General features: G+C 44.9%; 1 protein-coding gene across 2 annotated transcripts; it reads right to left on the bottom strand.

Annotated features, from left to right (window-relative positions):
• Nucleotides 1-953: 953 nt before the first annotated feature.
• On the bottom strand, nucleotides 954-9,529 carry GCNA (germ cell nuclear acidic peptidase). 2 transcript variants are annotated; one of them, XM_032592213.1, is made up of 6 exons: nucleotides 9,041-9,529; nucleotides 7,750-7,840; nucleotides 4,483-4,627; nucleotides 3,120-3,258; nucleotides 1,941-2,145; nucleotides 954-1,628 (listed from the first exon to the last, which is right to left on the bottom strand). In XM_032592213.1, exons 1-6 carry the CDS (start codon nucleotides 9,285-9,287, stop codon nucleotides 1,382-1,384), a joined length of 1,074 nt encoding a protein of 357 aa, XP_032448104.1. In that variant the 5' UTR covers nucleotides 9,288-9,529; the 3' UTR covers nucleotides 954-1,381. The 2 variants fall into 2 exon arrangements, with proteins under 2 accessions (XP_032448104.1, XP_032448105.1); XM_032592214.1 differs by lacking the exons at nucleotides 7,750-7,840; nucleotides 9,041-9,529 and adding an exon at nucleotides 6,218-6,786.
• Between the last annotated feature and the right edge of the window lie 10,581 nt (nucleotides 9,530-20,110).

Below are 20,110 nucleotides of genomic sequence, written 5' to 3'. Positions count from 1 at the left end.
GGGACTCGAACTCACAGACCACGAGATCATGACCTGAGCCAAAGTTGGATGCTTAACTGACTGAGCCTGGGGTACCTAAGTACCCCAAGCACCAGATTTATGACCTCCAGAGCTGTAAGAGAATACATTTGTGTTGTCTGAAGTCACTAAGCTTGTGGTCATTTGCCATGGCAGCAATAGGAAATGAATGCAATCTTGGCCCCAGTCTGTACCCTGGATGCCTCCCAGGAGTGGGGGGGCTGCTGAAGTGCTTACGGGCAGTCACAAAAGTCATAGAGAAAAACCAGAATGGAGAGTGCTCTTCCAGACACACTGTGGAGAGCTTCATATGTCCAGGGTCTTGGACAAAAGACCTGACAGTTTGTTCTGTGCTGTCAGGCTGTCAATGAATAGACTCGGTTAACAAGTGAATTGCAGAAAACAGTTTATTTATTTTTCTAATCTTATGAACAGCTACACTGGCTTACATGGCTTTATTCAACATCAAGAACAACTCAATTCATGAGACATGTCTGTTTCTTATTTCTAAGTAGGTATAACAGGTTCCACCTGCCAGCAGCCCGGGTTTTGGAGAGCCACCTTTGAATCTGGTTCACTTCCCAGCGCCATTCTCCTTTTCTCAACCTGCCACTCTTGAACAAGCATTTCTCTTATTGCATTTTGTTCTACATCTTAAAACTATGTTTTTCTTACTGTATGTGTTCTACGTCTTAATCTTAAAACTATGGCCTTAACACTATGGGTTTCTCTTAGTGTATCTTATTCTACATCTCAATCTTTTTTAAAATATTTTTTAATGTATTTATTTTTGAGAAAGAGACAGAGCACGCAAGCAGGTGAGGGATAGAGAGAGAGGGAGACACAGAATCCGAAGCAGGCTCCAGGCTTTGAGCTGTCAGCACAGAGCCTGACACGGGGCTCAAACTCACAAACCATGAGATCATGACCTGAGCCGAAGTCGGATGCTCAACTGACTGAGTCACCCAGGCACCCCTCTACATCTTAATCTTAAAACTATGGTCTTAACACTATGGGTTTTTCTTACTATATCTTATTCTACGTCTTAACACTATGGGTTTCTCTTATTGTATCTTGTTCTATGTCTTAATCTTAAAACTATGTGCTTCTCTTACTGTATTTTGTTCTATGTCTTAAAACTATGGAGTCTAAGTAACACCCAAGGTGGACCCAAAGGGCTTCTGAGTACTGTCAAAGGCACAGAATGGTTACCAACAGAATCCTTAGTTAAGAACAATCATCACTACAGTATGAAGCTATAAAAACGCACTTAAATCCTAGTATTCATTGCAGGAAACAAATGTTTTCTAAAACTTCTTAGCAGTGGAGGACTCAGCTCGCACAAGTATAGTCTCAGATAACCTTAAGGATTTCGCTTGTGCTTAAGGGCATAATCCTTGCTGAGCTGTCTCATCACATCGCCATGGCTTAGCCCTTCCGCTGACTGTTTAACCAATCTATAATTCTCCTGCACATACTTGGCAAATGGTCTCACATGGGGCGCAATGGGGGTCCCATCCTTACGAGTTAGCGGCAGCATGACCAGAGTCCCCTTGCACTTGGCACAGATAAAGCGGTCGGTGTTCAATGATTTGGTGTAGCGGCCGACTCTAAGGAGGAAAAGAGACATCATGCAGTAAGGGAATCAGTCACTGTACCTCAGCATCTTCTCCGACCTGCTGGCGCTGGCCCAAAGCAAGACTTTTTGCCTGGCTTCTCAGAGAGTGGGGCACCAAGCAGCAGCAGCAGTCTGAGGTCAGCTCAAAGTAGAAGAGAATGAAGGAGGAAGACACGGAAAGGAGTAGAGATGTTTCACTCGTCCAGCCAGCTGGCCACATACTTACCAACAAAATCACAGAGAGCCAGCTGGAAGTCATAGCAGAAACAGAACAGAGGAAAGTCTGAGAGGCAAAGGGTCTCACCTGGCTTTGCACTGAGTGCATTCATAATGAATCTTGTAGTTAATCTTGTAGTTATGGCAACGGGTGACCAGGGGCAGCTCTGGGTGCACCAGGTTCGATTTTTTGGCATAAAACTTCCAAGAGTCGCCATGAGAATCACGAACACCATCAATCAGCCAGGAGGCCGCGTGGCAGATTTCATGGATCAAAGTATCCCGAAGGCGGTCTTGGAAGAGAGGGAGGCAAAGGAAACATGAGCACTTAAACCCATTCCCTCCGGCCTGCTACCCACTAGACTCTCAACCCCACCACATGCAAAGCCATCTGCTACAAGTCTACATGGGCAGTCGTGAGTGTTAGCTTCCCAGGATTCTGAAAGGGACATCTGTCCCCTATGTAACCGATTTTGTTGATGTCAGAGACAACAATCCTTTCAGGACAGCTCCAGCATGCTCTTCTTTTTGGGGGATGCTGCTGCTACAAATACACTCAGTCAAGACCTGGGTTACGTTAAGTGGACGGGGTGGGGAGCAGTGGCTATGGCCTTGGGATTTGGTCAGGAGAAGCTCCACGGAAAAAGGGGGATTCTGAGCTGGGCCCCTAACAACTGACTGGCTTTGCAAATTTGAAAGGCCATTCTAGGTGTGGTGAGAAATGTAAACAAAGGACAAGGCCAGGAAGCTGTGTGGTGCATTCTGAGAGGCAGTGTGAAGAAAGTTTCGCTGAAGCACAGGACACGCTAGAGGCGGCATGCTTAGAGATAAGCCTGGCTGAGCAGAGTGGGGGGCAGGCTGCGACAGCCTGGAAAGCCAGGTGTTTTGTGGAAAAGCGACACGGTGGTATGTAGGAGACTGAGTGGAGCAGGGAGAAGGGTGAGGTGACAAGGCCTTACACCTGGGTGGGGGCAAAGGAATGATGACAGGAGGGTCATTATGAAAATCTGGTTGATTGGTTAGCTACGGGGGACCCTGAACCTCAGTTAGCAGGGAGCCAGCTGCAGTGAGAAAGTTACCCTAATGGAAAGATGGCCAAGTTGGATTCTCAGGAATGAGGAGACATCGTTAGGAATGTCTTCTGAGCAAGACATTCGTAGTAGGCCTATCTACCCAGGAATGGCAGGAGAAGCTGTGACACAGGCTGCCAGAAAACACCAGGACTTAAGAGTAACTTCATGGGCCTGTGTCAGAAGGCTGCCATTACCTGCGGAGTCGCAGACTTTCAGAGAAATCTGGATCTTCGCGTAACGCTCCTTCTTCGGGTACCGTGTCTCGCCAGTGGTGCACAAGCCAGCAGTTCTCAGCATCTTCTTATTCCAGCCGATATCGATTTTCTCTGGCAGCTGAGAACAAAAAGCAAAGCAGGCAAGTCAGAGAGCAGCTTCGAGCAGACCAAAGGATCTTGGCTCGGGAGTTTTGCAAGCCTAAACATTCTGGGGAGAATCAAAGCCAGGCTGAAGCCCAGGTGAGAACAACTGACAGGCAATCAGGACCTAAGGGAGACTGCTGAGTGTGTACAAAAGCAAGATGTGCGCTGCCCGGCACGGGGACAAGCGTCAGGGAGAGAAGTGCAAACCCACCGAGGTAGAAATGGAACCCTGTGGGTACTAGAAGTGGTGAGGTGAGATTGTACATGCACCTTGGTCTACTCCTCGGTCCCGTGAGGTAACACCCCAGTCATCAGGAGTGATTTACCCACAGGCTGGGGAGCCTTAGAAAGATCTGAAAACCCTACCGGCAGGAAATTTCATCAGCAGCAATAATAAGAGTCTGAAAAACCTAATGACCACTGAGTCTCTCCGCCTCCAGGTTCTCTCCAATCCAGTATAGGCCCCACACTACAGACAGGTTAGTTTCCCTCAGTAGACGCTTTGTGTCCTATCCTGTCCCTGTGAGGTGGTGCCTGCTGATTTCAATTTCAGCGCCCCCCTCCAATCTGATTCCAAAGGCCCTCCGTTATCTAGTGCTACGCTACCAAAAACAAGTGATGGCCGACGTGTATCACTTACTAGGTCATAGGCCCTGTTCTAGGTACTCCAGGTATATTACCTTCCCTAGGCCCAACCATAATTCTATGAAGTAGCAGGTACTATTATCACTCCCATTTTGCAGATGAGAAAACCAAGAAAACCGAGGCAAGGGAGGGGGGAGGTAACTTGCCCAAGGTCACACAGCTCTTCCCCATTATTCCTCAGCATAAACCCTCTCTTCCAGATAGTCAAGCCTCAACACATGCCTCACACGTGCCCTCTTCCCCCATCACTGCCACTCTCTCCACATTCTTCAGTCTCCCCCCACTCCACAGCCAATCTTATTTCCTCACCACTGAGGCACTCAGTGATTTTTCTGCCTCTGCTGATGTCCTGTGCTGGTAACAAGTCTGTACCATATATTATTACCCACAAACATTGTCTGTTTCTTTCACGTGTGCATGTATCATCTCCCCATCTAAACTGACACCTCTCAAGGGCAGGAAATATACAGCTAGCATATCTGCACACCTCACAGCACCCAAGAGCACTGGGCATATGACAGGTGCTCATTAAGTGTCTATTCACCGACTTTACCTTTTTGTCAAAGACAGATCTGTTAAACAGACTGTACATTTCCTGAACCAGGCTGTCCTTATTTTTCTTGAACTTCCTTCCAGAATACTGCTTTGCCTTTTCCACGTCATGCAAGAAACATCCAGGTATTTCACAAACGGAATGCCTGCAAAGGTAAATTCAACTAAGTTTTGTATAGCTAAAGAAGTAAATAGCAGAAATGCATACGTACAGGTCATATCCGGAGAGACTCAGAAAACCTGTCGGTCCCTCTTCCTTCTAACTACCTTATAGGAGAGCATTTCCCAAAGTTCCATTTGTAGACTTTTCCTACTCACTGCTTGCATCCTCAGAGATGTGAAGTCCGTGGTTACAACCTCCACTGGAGTGATCTCACACCTGTATCTGCAGTCTTGATCTCTCTCCTGGGATCCAGTTCCGAATTTACAATCGCCTGACGCAAATTTCCACCTGATTAACAGGAGTATGTCCCCCCCCCCCCAGCTCAATGTGTTTAACTATCTGACTTCTGTTATAGCAGGCTGAAGACCTCAGAGACATTTTAAAATTCATTTCCTCCCCTGCCCCATATATTCAACAGGCACAAAGACTGCTATCTCCTTCACATCATCTCTTCTATCCAGCCTTTCTTTCCACCCCACGGTCACGAGCCTAGTTCAAGTTCCCCTCTTCCCCTTGATGCCTTGCCACTACAGCATTCCTCTGTGCTCCTAACCTCCAGGCTCTTTTCCTTCTAGTCCAACCACACACACACACTTCAGGTTCATTTTTTCTAGGCCGTGTTCCAATTATGTCCCTCCCTGGCTTTTCACTGACTGTTGGGCCTAGCATTCAAGGCCCAGGTCAATCCAGTCCCAACATCTGTGTTCCAGCTACCATTTCTACTCTGGCCAAAGTGGGCAAGTTAAACATTCTCTGCACAGGAACTGTGATTTCCCACAGTTCGTTCATGCCTTGGCACAGCGTATGTGCCCATGACCGCTAGAACGAGTACATCTCTACCTCTCCTGAGAACAACCATGTGTGTAGTGCTTTACCATTTGTGGAGAACTTCTTTTTTGCATGACCTTATTTGATCCTCACCACCACCCCCCAAAGAAGCTATTGCTCTTCTTCCTATCTCCACTTGACGGATGAGGAAACTGAAGGTCAGAGGTTAGGTGACTTGCCCAAAGTTCCCAGACGCTGAATCTTCTGGCCCAAATCTCATGGTTTTCCCATTAGACCACTATTGCTGCCCCATCTTTCGAGGCCTAATTCAAATGCACAAAGAACAGTGCTAATCACATAAAGGACTCACAGTTGTAACAGCTATTTAAACTAAAGTGTTTTTCTCTTCGCCAACAATAATCCACAAGACCAAAGAGATGAGCCCACAGAGCTGGACACATAAAACCAGAGCAGACACAGGTTAAGTGAGCTTCTAACTCAACAGAACTCCTGAGACTGAGATTTTGTAGCACACTCATTAACCCCTTATGTCACAGTGGGGTGGCTGGGGCATGGAGAGGAAAGAAATACCAAATGAGGCAAAGACAGCTAAAAGTAAGCGTCTTCACCCCAAAGCCTGCCCCTGGTGACTAACACTTCTGCCTCCAATGACTTAGCTCTGAAAGCAAATCTGCACCCAGAAAGGTAGCAGATGAAAACCTAAACCACCTGCAGGCCTCGGCAGAGAACGTGACCCCCATGTGCATCAGCGCTCACATCAAGCAGGCCCTGTGGCTTAGCATACCTTTCCCCACAATGCCTGTGCCACTTTGCTGCAGGTGGAACAATCTCCACATCAGAGCAACCAACGAGACCCCAAATGGGTACATCAGACACCATGACCAGCTACACAGGAACAAACGCTAAGCACAACAGGAAGCCTCCTGACTGAAACAGGAAGCACCGAGGCAACAGTGAGGACTCCAAACAGACCAGCCTCCTTTGGATGATGCAGAGGACAGTGACACAAAGGGGCAGCTTACATGCCTTCTTCTGTCACGTCACACCACAGCAAAGCAACTTGGGAGCCACCCAACACACGTGGCCCTACAGGCAAAGCAGCTGAAATATATATCAAAAGAAACTCTGCTGAAAGGGGATCCACCTAAGAGAGAACACGCCAAACTCCATTTGCTACCTCACCGGGCAGGAAGTGCAGAAACAAGGAGAGCCTCTGTTCAGGGCCAAGGTGCTCTGTTGCCCAGTGCCCAACACACCGTTCCTCTTCTCATAAGATGCATTTATTGGCAGGGTGCCTGGGTGGCTCAGTCGGGTAAGCGTCCAACTTCAGCTCAGGTCATGATCTCACGGTTCGTGAGTTCGAGCCCTGCATTGTGCTCTGTGCTGACAGCTCAGAGCCTGGAGCCTGCTTCAGATTCTGTGTCTCCCCCCTCTCTCTCTACCCCTCCCCCACTTGTGCTTGCTCTCTTGAGATAAATAAGTAAATTTTAGAAAAAGAATTTTTTAAAGATGCATTTATTGGCCCAAAATACAGTTAAAACAAAATAAACACACAAGCTTCAGACATATCCTTGGTCTTGTTAAGAGAAGTCAGATATAAATATATATTACTCCTGAATGCAAGTAAGAATGAAGAAAATTAGGCTTACAACATCCTATTTTTAAGGGAAAAGGTAAGAAGTTGGGGGAATCTGAATGAAAAAAACCTGTTAGCTTTTTGCTTCAAGTATTAATATGTTCTTGGTCCAAATGACCTGTTGTTTTTAGGCTCAATTACCTATAACTTCATAAAAAGAAAGGAACTACAAGCAGTTTCACCCTAATGTTGACGCCTTAAAAATTTGCAAGAATAAAAACAGTAGTGGGAGCAACTGGGCACATCCCAAGCCCTAGAAAAACCTGGAAGACAACTGCCCTCCAACACCAATGGATTGGAACATGTCAGTTCTGCCTTCTCACCATCTCCACTGCGTTTGCTTTGGTTTAGTGTAAACTGGTGGCCATGAAGCAGTATTTAGCCTGAAAAAAGGCTCTGGTTTGGCCACACATCATTTTTTGATCGGAGTTTAAGGACCAAGGAAACCTCAAGAGGCCAGAAGTGATGTGGGGGCAAAAGGGAGGTGTGGAACAGTGGGCTGCTCCTCCCTTTCCTCCTCCCCCCTCTTATGCTCTTCCAATTCAGGGATGGACACACTGTCCCCCCCCCCACCAGACTCTTTCATCCCCTTGAAGACCCTCTCTCATGCCCAGTGGACTGCTTAACATATGACAATTATACAATCAATTCCCGTTCAGTCCGATACGGACAGTACGTACCCAGTGTGGCTTTTGTCACATTTTGCTGCATGGGGCTTCCTCTTAGAAGCAAACCTCTTTGAAGGCCCACGTGTTTTTGGTGCTGTAACAGCTGAAAAGAGAATAGCTCATTTGCACCCTGAAAATTGATCCCAGCAAGCAGCTGGCAGAAAGGTAAACCCAGGAGGAGGCCCCACAGCCACACCCAGAGCACTATCTAGAAACGAAAACGGTCTAAAGCCTGTATACTGTCCATTGGCCAGCGTGACAGATTTTTATCTATGGGAATCACAGAGCTGCCAGCAGAGAGTAGGCTGGGTAGGGTTCTGTCATAGGTACCAGGGACTATAATGAGACCACATGAGCACGCCGCTATAGGTCAGATTGTGTGGGCACCTGAGGCACACGCAGTGTAAGGAATGCTGTCCACACTTGCTCCAAGGGCAAGACTGGATCATAGGCAGTGCCAACACTCGATACGCAAGCCAGATGGAAAGATTTCTAGCACCCATATACTGCTAACTGCTCTAGCCAGAGACTTCCCCATCAGGAGTATCATTTATTTGGTTATTAAAAAAAAAGTATTAAACATCTATTATGTGCAAAATACCAGGCTAGACCCTGGGAGAGACTTCAAAATGAGTTAGGGTCTTCCCTAGAGGTCTTCACAAGAGGCTCACCATCTACTGGGGGAACAGTTTCAGAAACATAAGACAGCTGGGGAGGGTGGGGCGCCTGGGTGGCTCAGGTCAAGATCTCACAATTCGTGAGTTCAAGCCCTGTATCGGGTGAACTCATGCCCCGTTTCTGGTGAGCCTTGCTTCTCTCTCTGTCCCCTCCAGCTCACCTGCACCCCCCTTTCTCAAAAAACAACAACAAAAGACAGCTGGGTAAGTGCTCTAGTAGAGATGGGGGTCTGAGAACTTTGGGAATCCAGGAGGGTGGAACATCTCTGACCTACAGTTCCCTACAGGAACTGAACATTGGGCTGGGTCCCAAGAAAAAAGGGATTATATCCTCAGGCCAGAAAGCACAAAGAGAAAGCATGGAGGGAATGGTAAAATACTAAGACGTGGGCATTCCTCCCCCATTTCCAGAAAGATCCTTTTCACCGGGATGGCTGTCTCCCCTGGCCGCTAGGGACCTGCTGAGATGGCTTAAGGTTGGCGATCAGGACAGGCAGACCTCACAAGACAGACATATCCAGGGGAAAGGGCATGGCAGGCATGGCTGGCACACTGCAGGCAGGTGGTGGGGGGGGCAGTGCTGGGCTTGTTCAGTGGGACAGGCCTACTTGATTCAACTGGCTTACCGGGCACCACACATATATTTTTGGTTTTGCTCTTCCTTTTCCTTGGTTGCTCCACCACAGGTGCTGGCTCTTCATTTGGAATCTCCACCTCAGTCTCAGCAACACCTGGCGGTGGGCAGAGATTTTCACCACCGCCCAGCTCAGCAACACCAGCAGATGAATTGTGCTGGCAGACATCAAAGGCCTCCATCTCTTTTTCATTTGAGGAGCTTTGGCCCTGACCACACAAATTGCCATCTATGATCATCACGGGGCCCTCGAAATCACTATCATCATCAGAAATAACTATTGGAGGCTCATCGATGGCAGGCTTCTCGATGTTAGAAGACACATATAGAACCTCATCTGAAATTCAAAAGACATAATCATGTAGAAATATACTCCCTCTGCCCCCCTTTAGATTATTGAGCACAAATTTAACAAACTGGAAGCTGTGACATTATGACTCACAGTTAAGCATGGATTATTTTAGAGGCACCTGGGTGGCTCAGTCGGATAAGGATCCGACTCTTCATTTCGGCTCAGGTCCTGATCTCAGGGTTCATGGATTCAAGTCCCATGTTGGGCTCTGTGCTTAAGGGCCTGCTTGGGACTCCCTCGCCTTCTCTCTACCTCTCCCCGGTTCTCTCTCTCCCCCCAAAATAAATAAACTTAAAGTAAAAAAAAAATTAAAGAAAGAATCCATTATTTTAGATTGTTTTCCCTCTATCCCTTCTTTACTTGACTGAGCGCAGAGACAGATAAAATAGCAACCCAAGTCTAGTGGCAATTTTCCAAATCACACTATGTAGCACATTGCAGGTGCTCAGTGGTTCCCAAACACAGCTCTGCAGACTTGTGTGCTGTCACTGCTCCACAGAAAAACAAGAGAAATCAGAATAAAGTGGACTTTTTCCCTACCAAGTTTGAGCTCTATAATTTAAAGGATTGTCCTTGAGATTACATCCTCCCTGAACTTTTGCTTTCTATACTTTATGCAATTACACTGATACTAGATGGTACTGGAATTTGCTCCCATTTTTAGACAAAATTTAATGTTCTAACTAGTCCATAAATGCAAAGGTCTCAGAGCCACTGATGTAAGTGTGAAGGGTTCAGTCCTAACACCAGCACTGAGAGACCTTGGGAACATTTGGAATGTCCCCACCCTCCCCGAGCATCCCTTCATCTGGAAATGAGGCATGGCATGTCTAATACCACATGCTCTCTGGAGTCTGTTCAGAGCCCAACTTCCAGGTTTCTAGGATTCCAGATGTTACACACACACACTACAGCATAGACAAGATGCAAAAATATATTTGTGGTGCAAAAGCTCTTTATCCTACAATTGCAGATTTGGGATCATGTAATTTGAGAGTCTCCTCTATCATTTAATTACCAAAGAATTTCAGATATGCAATAAAGAGGAAGGAGTGGGTGTTGCTATGGTAAAAAGTCATCCTTCTTAGAAATTTTAAAGAATTCCCAATTACAGTTGAAAGTAAAAAACAAAGCAACAATAGCAACAACAAAAAAGAGAGTAGGGACACACTGCTGACAATCTATGAAAAAAATGACTGTACACTGACAAAGGTTAGAAGTGATCTTAGAAATATGTGGTCAAGCTCCTTTTTCTGTAAAAGTACCTAAATTCATTACAGTAACAGAAGAAAGGGCACGTGAAGAACAGTAAAGAGACACACAAAGACAGTCCTATCGGGGCCCTCCTCATCTCTCCATTACTGGGATGAATGCCCACAGTGAAGGGTCCACCCAACAGAAAGGTCAGAAAAACCTTAGTTCAAAGGTCATCCTCAAAAACATAGGGATCTTCTGACTAAACGGGTCAGCAAGTGGCAGCCTGTGGTGACGAATTGGTTTCTGGCTCTGTCACTCATGTCCTACCTCTAAAGCTACTTCCCCTGGGGCTCCCATTGGCCCTTGATAGTGGTTTGTCATGTCATAGCCTCTACTCTGCTGCACCTGGACCCCCATCTCACTCAGTCACATCCACTCAGAGCTAGAGAGGAAGGGGAAAAATAAATCAGAGGGGACAGGTAGTAAAATAGGAGTGTAGAGTTCCAAGCCCCCTCTTGTCTCCCTGCTCTGACATCCCAGGTTAGCCAGGGAACTTTGGCCAATGGTAGCTCTTGGGTGGTTACCAAAGAAATAGCCAGTAACTTAAGGAGAGGCCTATGTATCATGCCGTATACCTCGAAGTAAGCAAAGATGGATCAAGTACCATACCGTTCCTGATGCTTAAGAAGCTCCTGGCCTTCCTACATTTCACACCCGCTGAACAGGTTCTAAACTGTGAGTGTAGCTCCATGCCTCTCGCAAGGTTAAAAGGGCCTCTGGGGGCGCCTGGGTGGCTCAGTCAGTTAAGTTTCTGACTCTTGGTTTTGGCTCAGGGCATGATCTCACAGTTCGTGAGTTCGAGCCCTGCATCAGGCGCTGAGCTGGCAGCACGAAGCCTGCTTGCGATTCTCTCTCTCTGTCCCTCCCCTGCTCGCAGTCTCTCTCAAAAATAAACACACATTTAAACAATAGTAAATAAATACATAAATAAATAGGCCTCTGAATCCAAAGGGGCAAAGATCTCCTGTGGGAAACAGGCTCCAAGAAAAACAGAAATCTCTAGAAAACAAAGAGAACAGTGAAAGGCAAAGATGAACAGCTAGCTGGAGAAAGCAAAGGTTCCTCCCTGAGAAGTCCCTGTAGGCGGACTCAGAACCATCACCCACCTAAGTCTCCATCAGGCCGGAAAGAATGAGCCCACGCCCCTCACTCATCGCTTGCCCTCTCTGCCATTCCCACACACGGAAGAGTTCAGAAAAGAGCAGAAGGTGGAGGAGCGGAGCGGCCTTCACACCTCCCTAGTGTCAGTTCCTGACTTCCTGGCCCCTGATTCCCTGATGCTTGGCAGGCCAAGAACTCTACGGAGGAGGGTGCCCAAGGTCTGAAGCAGAGAGAACAGTTGCTGCTGTGTTTGGAAATCCACCAGGGTGGGGAGCGAGGGGAATTCTGGCCGTGGCCACATCCAGCACACACAGGGAAGAAATGGAGGCACTCGCTAAGTGATTCAGAATAGAACGGCTGCTGACGCGCATCCTGAAATCACTACACCGTGAGGGCTGCGGAGCTCAGCTCCTACTCAGTTACTAGTACACTTGCCTTCACTGCTTATTTCATATGCCTGAGCTCTGACGTTCTCACGGAAGTACTCATCCTCAGAGTCTGAGTCAATCACCACACAGCTGAGTGAGGAGACAGGGAAACACAAAAGAGAAACGTTAAGTGCCCTGGTCTTCTTCCCATGGCGTCTTCCAACTCCTGTATGATGCACAGGATCACTTGGAAACATTTTCTTGCTTTGGTCCCTGTAGTAACTCAGTTGTTCCCCTTCTTTGGAACCTCTTTTCAAAAGGAGGCATCTGTCAAATACTGAGTGAAATGGGCTGGCGGGAGTCAAACATGGCAGAACCCCTGTGCTACCCAGGGTGTGGGTGGTGAGCACCCCTGTGAGGCCCTCGTTCTCGGCTGCCTTTGGTGTTTCAGTCAGAAGTCCCAAAAGGTTGAAATTCACCATCTTTCTGTACTTTCCAAACAGTGTACGAGAAGTCTTACACACCTTTAGGGTGAGAAAATTACTCAAAACACCTGTCAGAGGATTTGCCTGCACGTGTCGCAGACATAAATCCGCTAATCCACTTTCACCATGGTCACCGATTTTAAGCTGCCAGGTTGATGGGCCATTGCCATCTCGTTTATTCCCTCCTTGAAAGTCTTTTCTGGATTTCTTGGGGCACCTGGGTGGCTCAGTCAGTTAAGCATCCGACTCCTGATTTCAGCTCAGGTCATGATCCCAGGGTCGTGAGATCAAGCCCTGTGTGGGGCTCCACACTGGGCATGGAGCCTGCTTAAGATTCTCTCTCTCCCTCTGAGCCTCTCCCCCACTCGAGCTCCCTCACTGTCAAGGAAATAAATAAAAATATTGGAAAATTATGAGAATTTACAAATTAAAGAATAAAATTTTAAAAATGTAAATAACAGTGACAAAAATATCCTGAACCTCTGATTGTGGTAATGTTTATACTACCATACACGTTATCAAATTTCATCACACTATACACCTAAACGTGTGATTTTTGCTGTATGAAAATCATACTTCAGTAAATCCACTACAGTTCATTCAAGTGGTCAATGTGGAAACCTCTGTTGTCTAAGCATCCTATTTTGGATTTATTCCAGTAATATTCTTCTATCACCTCCTATAGTCTGGCACCTGGGCAACACCCCTTCACCAGGTAAGGGCCTGTGTAGTGGCAACTGAAAGTGAGGGGGCAGATCACATAGACATGCTGAGGGAGAAACTAACCAATTAGATAATGGGCCTGGCATGAAGAATCTAAGATTCAACCGGGTGGTGAGATCAAAGACGCACTGTGACCCTGAACACAGTATTGAGAGGACATGTGAAGTTTATTCTTAAATCTTCTTACCCACAGCATCATTCCTCAAAAAAATGTTAAATTTCACTCCTTTTCCTACTCACCTAATGTTCTGTTTCTGCTGCTTCTTTTTGGTCACAACTAAATCAAAGAAAGAAAGAGGGTGTCAGGAAGCATCTGAAGCATGATAAAAATGTGGTCACCCCATATCTTTAACTCCCTAAAACCAAACTCCAGGAGTTAGGGCTGGTTAAAATGGATGGGAGACTCATATCTCCTCATGGGAGATAGAGAGGAAATAAAAGTAAGGACACCTAAAGAAAAAAGGTCAAGGAAGCAAACTGGAAAAGCAGCACAGAGAACTGTCCCTGCTCCTAACAGCAGGGAAATAATCTTCATTTGACCCATCTGGAGCGAGCCCTGGTGGGGACAAGTCCAAGACCAGCTCACCCCAAATGTCCCAAATCAGTTCAGTCATCTCTACAAAGGCATGTCTAAGTTACACCTGGAAACAGAAATTACTGCTTCAAGTGGACTCTACTTACAGGGCTCCAATTCTTCGTCGCTGTCTGAGTCCACAATAATGATGCAGCTGCAAAAAAGAAAATACACGCGGTTATAAAGGCAGGCTACTCCTCATCATACATAACCACATGGCCAAAACCTCAAATGGAGAGAACCACAAATCAGAGCTTCTAGTTCCTGAGAGGCAAAAAGGTTTTAAGGGCTTATGAAATCAGGATCACAGCGGGGGGGGGGGGGTGAAGAAAAATGAGAAGCAACAGGCTGCTTAGCCTTTAACCACAGAATCAAAGATAGGGGAAGAATGTTAGCTGAGCACCATTAGCTGCCTACGAGAAGCCCATTTTCTGCCAAGTGATTTCTATTTAAAGATGTGAAAAAAAATAAAAAAAATAAGGATACAAAAGTGAATTCTGAGAAAGGGGGCCATGGGTGAAAGGACTCGAGGATGAAGAGATTACAAATAAACATCAGAAGGAAAAAAGAGCAAGGAGGACATCTTTTGGGGCTTTAGTGCTTGAAGAGGGCCTACTTATTGGGATTGCTATCTAGGTAAGTGGATAAGGCTGATGGCCACCTTTTTTTTTTTTTTAATATATGAAATTTATTGTCAAATTGGTTTCCATACAACACCCAGTGCTCAACCCAAAAGATGCCCTCTTCAATACTCATCACCCACCCTCCCCTCCCTCGCACTCCCCATCAACCCTCAGTTTGTTCTCAGTTTTTTAAGAGTCTCTTATGCTTTGGCTCTTGGGGAGCAAACAAAGGGTGATTTCAAGGCTGCAACTGCTCTCTGCAGGGAACCATGATGTTGGGGCCTCTCGCTTCTCTACCCCCCAATAATGTGCCAGAGGCCCCAACACTCATCCCACCTACCCACACCTCCCCTCTCACCCCTCCCGTGGCAGGCTGCCTGGCACATTACAGCTGCACAGTAATGCCTGAGTCGACGCCAAAGTATGTTCTGGCTTGAGATCCTTCAGTTCTCCAGACAGCAGCTGACCGGACATCCCTCCATGACATTCATCCACAATCCACCTGCAATAAAACATCACTTTGGTGCTGGAGCCAGGCTACATTCTAGGACCTGATCACAGGTAATCTTATTAGTTGTTGTGACACAGAGAAAACCAAAAGGGCCATGATAGTTATAAGGGTTTCCACAGAAAAAGTTAAGCTTAACCATTTCTTTTTTTTTTTAATTCTTTTAAATATATTATCACATTGGCTAACACACAGTGTGTAATGTGTGCCCTTGGTTTGGGGGGTAGATTCCTGTGGTTCATCGCTTCCATACAACACCCAGTGCTCGTCCCCACAAGTGCCCTCCTCAGTCCCCATCACCCGTTTTCCCTTCTCCCCCATCCCCCCATCAACCCTCAGTTTGTTCTTTGCATTTAAGAGTCTCTTATGGTTTGTCTCCCTCACTCTCTGTAACTATTTTTTTTCCCAAGCTTAACCACCACTTCTTGAGGGCTTTTGTTTTAGCCTTGAGGTTGACTGTTGGGACTGATTACATAAGTTTTTCAGTCTTCCAAGACACATGCTGGCTCAACACCCTTGGTTCAATTTCCTATTCATTTATCAATCACTAGGCCTCAAAAAAATTTTTTTTATATTAGTAAAGAAAACTCTTGCTGAGTAAAAGGTTTCCCAGGTATGGGCCAAAACGTGACCTTGTTTCTCTTGAAACCTATTATCGACAAACAGCACTACATATAAACTCAAACGTGATTCGTGCTTCAACTCTGTTCTTACATACTTTTGTGTTACACACAACACACAATTAGGGGTCAGACAAAAGAAAGAAGGGATCGAAAACATGCCACAAGTTACATGACAGAGAACCCCACTCTAATCCCTGAAGACAAATCATCGAATTCCACGGGGGATGGTAACCGACAGGAAAAGCAGTCTGAAGAAAGTGCTAAGAAGAAAACAGGTGGTCAAAAAGGAGACAAATTTTGTTAGATACCTTTTCCAAGTATAATCTGCCACCAGGAGTACAAGTTCCTAGACAGTGTTTCAAAGCAGAATAGATGCACCTTGGAAAAGCCAGTTGGCTTAACCAGAACCCTGTCATGAAAGGGCTAAGAAATCACATTAGAAGCTTTGAAGATGCATTAAACAAAAACCTTCAAAAACTTCAAAGGATCCAGGGCACCTGGGTGGCTCAGTTGGTTAAGCATCTGACCTCAGCTCAGATCTCAGTTTGTGAGTTTGAGCACCGCTTTGGGCTCCACACTGACAGTGCAGAGCCTGCTTAGGATTCTCTCTCTCTCTGCTCCTCCCTGCTCCCTCTCTCTCAAAATAAACTTCAAAAAAAAATTTAATAAAATATGGTATTTCTCCCCGTCTATCTTGTTGTAGTATTAAAAAAAAATTTTTTTTAACGTCTACTTATTTTTTGAGAGAGAGACAGACAGACAGAATCTGAAGCAGACTCCAGGCTCTAAGTTGTCAGAGCCCAACGCGGGGCTTGAACTCATGAACTGTGAGATCGTGACCTGAGCCAAAGTCAGACGCGTAACCAACGGAGCCACCCAGGTGCCCCTGTTGTTGTAGTATTAACAAAGAATCCTGGGCTAAAAAGCAACAGTCAGTGGCCATCAGAGATTACGAATTGGGCTTTGAGTGATCAATGAAAACCGGTCCCTCACCCCTTGCATTATGGATTTCTGTAGCACTTCTGCCTTCAAACTGCCAGAACCTCCTCCACTCTATTAATGACCTTCTCTCATAAGTCACTGGGAAAATAGAAGCAATCAGACAGGAATTGCCTTGTCCTCCCACCAATGAGTCTATCGTCCTATCTGTAATTACACCCGATTCTCTATTGTTAACGATGAACTCAATGTTCCTACCACTATCACTATCTCTGGCCAAACCCTCCCTTGTACTTTGGATGCATCCCAATTTCAAAACTGTAGAAAAAACTCTCAGAATTGATAAACTACCACATACCCTATGTTCATTCCAATCTCTCCAACTCTACTATTACCACCCCACCCTGAGCCACCATCACTTCTTACCCAGACTTCTGTAAATAAAGCTCTTGGGCCTCAGCTGTCAAACAACCCCTTGCCTCATAGGGCTACTGCGAAAATTCAACAAGATAATGTCTGCCCTCCTGCAGGATCATGAACTTGTCCCCCATCACAGCATTTATCACGCTATACTGGAATTGCCTGTTTACATGTTTCTATCTCCCATTCCAGAGAGTAAACCATTGCAAGGATTTGGACACATACCTGTTACACACTGTTCAGTATAGTCAGGACTCAACTATTTGGCTGAATAAAAGAATGAATGAATCTCAAAAAGTGGTTGCAAGGATCCCTTTCACTGTTGTACATCCCCCCACCCACACCCCTATGGAACCTCGTTTTTAAAAGACTTTGCCTAGGAGATCTCACGAAGGAATAATCTTCTCTATTTAAAAAACTATGTACACACACCCATTTATGTGAACCTTATGTTGAAGGTTATGCAAGGTACAGAGTCAGCCCAAAGTAGGAGCAAACACACAAAAAACTAACAATGTTGTCTGCATTAAAGAAAATACAGTGCCCAGATAGTGAAATGTAATAGTCTCGACACACAGCGAGGGTGGGTGGAGAGACTGGTCAGTCATTGTCCAGCCTCAAAAGCAATCTCCAACCAGAAGTCCAGGATCCAGCCTTCACATCTGTAGGTTCAAGAACTCAGGTCTGTCAATTCTTCATCAAAAGCTAGAGCAATGACCCTGTTAACCGAATTTGCAAGGGGCTGACTAATAAACCAGACTGCCTGTTTATTTCTCAGGAGAACTAATGCCAACCATCTGCCCTTGGGCACTATTTGGGTCAAGTGACTGAGGGTCCTACAAAGAGCTAGAATTTTACCTGGTGTATTCTTGATAACACACATCTTTTCTTTAATTGAATGCTTCTACAAGGATCTTTGTGTATTTAATTCCTTTTATAAATTGCATCTTCCTAAAGTTGATTTCCCAAAGTCAAATTAATCAAAAGTACAACCAATTTTATAGTTTTATAATCCTTTCCAAAGGTTTAGATCAGCACATAGTTCAGCAACATTACAGTAACAGGATTAAATATTTCTCATTTGCTACTTAATAGGAAAATAACATTGAATTCACAGTTCTTTTCATTACTTTTTAAGATGTGTATTTTCCAATGTGTATTTGCTGCATTGTTTTCTAATCCCCCCTTCCATTTTAATGACAATCACGTTATAATGCTTACCAAATACTTTTGTGAGTGATAAAGAACACTGAAACAGGAGTGAGGAAGAGGAACACTTTGTCCCAGATTCCTCCAAGAGTCCCACTCCCCAGGAACAAACAGTGTGTCTTATTTATTCTTCTGGAAAGTTCTTAAACATAAACACCAGCACAAGGCAAGTGCACACATCTTTTAAAATAAATATTATTCTTGGGGCGCCTGGGTGGCGCAGTCGGTTAAGCGTCCAACTTCAGCCAGGTCACGATCTCGCGGTCCGTGAGTTCCAGCCCCGCGTCGGGCTCTGGGCTGATGGCTCAGAGCCTGGAGCCTGTTTCCGATTCTGTGTCTCCCTCTCTCTCTGCCCCTCCCCTGTTCATGCTCTGTCTCTCTCTGTCCCAAAAATAAATAAACATTGAAAAAAAATTAAAAAAAATAAAATAAATATTATTCTATATGGATTGTTCTATGGCTTACAGTTTTTCACATTATGTATCTTAGAAATCTCTCCATTAGGAGTACATGTAGTTCTTTTGCACATTTTTTGGAGGAACCATAATTTATTCAACTACACCCTTAGGTCATTTAAACTCTTTCCAATTTGTGTTAATACAAACAGTGCTGCGAACATCCTTGTACTTCTCTGTATGCTAAGATTAAGTCATACATCCTTCTTCCACAGAACTCAACAAAGACCAAACCAGCCTTTGTATGTCTGTGTACAATTAAATAAACGTGAGTTATAGGGAGAAGGGACATGGGAGAAGGGGAAAAGGAGTCAAGAAACAGTAAGAGTGAACTACACAAAAAGAATGTAGGATATAACCACGTTTATGCACTTAAGTATATGGGTGTGTGTATGTGTACAATTTTATTTAATATGTTAAATTAGTTAATATATAATTTAATATATTAAATAAGATAAAATTGTACTAACGTGGAAAGAAAATGTCCTAGTAGTGGAATTACTAGGTCAAAGAACATGGGCAGTTAAAAGTTGCACCAATTTATATTCTCACAATGGCTATATGAAATTGCCCGTTCACCGACAAATTTGCCAACTCCAGTTATTATCACTTTTTTTAAATCTCTGCCAATCTGGTATATGAAAAATGGTATCTCATTAAAATTTTCATTTCTTTAAATATAAGCAATATAATGAAAAGTGGAATAAATTTTAACATCTACGTTCAAATGTTTATTTGAAAATCATTAGAATGAAGAACTTTCTAGGAATTATGCATATTCAACAACGCGCTGTGTTGCTTCATGGAGGAGTATGCTCCTAGCCACTAACAGAGGTGTTATATAGAGGATTCATACATCGAGTAAGAGGCTGGACTCATATGATTCGAAGGCCCCTTTTCACAATTCTCCTTTTATGACTAACCAAATTATACACCCTGCAGACTCTAAATGAAAGAAACATATACTTTTTGAGAAAATCATTTTGCCAACACAGCAGGACTAAAAAGAAAATTTTTCCAGTCTCACCAATCATCTTCTTCAATCTTAGATTGGCCAGGTACTTCTTCCAACATGTCCATGTCTACAGTCAAGACAAAAACATACTTTTTAAAGAAAACGAAAACCCAGAACAAACATTTCTACATTCTGCATTTATCTTCGAGCAGCTTATTCACCCTACTTTAAAGCCAAAACTTTGCTCTGTGAAATGAGATGTATTTAAATTTGTTGCAGACTTTTCCTGGATGGAGAAAACTAGAGACAAGGTATACCACCCCACCCCCCATCAGAGAAGAACCCTGTCCCACCAAGGTTCTTTTGCAGATCACTCAGAAAGCCCAAAGCACATGCCAGCCTCTGATGTTAAGTTACCTCAACCCCCACATTATAAAGGACAATCATTCATTCATTAGCCCCAGGATACA

The sequence above is a fragment of the Lynx canadensis genome, chromosome X (assembly GCF_007474595.2).
Source record: "Lynx canadensis isolate LIC74 chromosome X, mLynCan4.pri.v2, whole genome shotgun sequence".
Classification (NCBI taxonomy): Eukaryota; Metazoa; Chordata; class Mammalia; order Carnivora; family Felidae; genus Lynx; species Lynx canadensis.
This window is presented reverse-complemented; position numbering and strand designations above follow the sequence as displayed.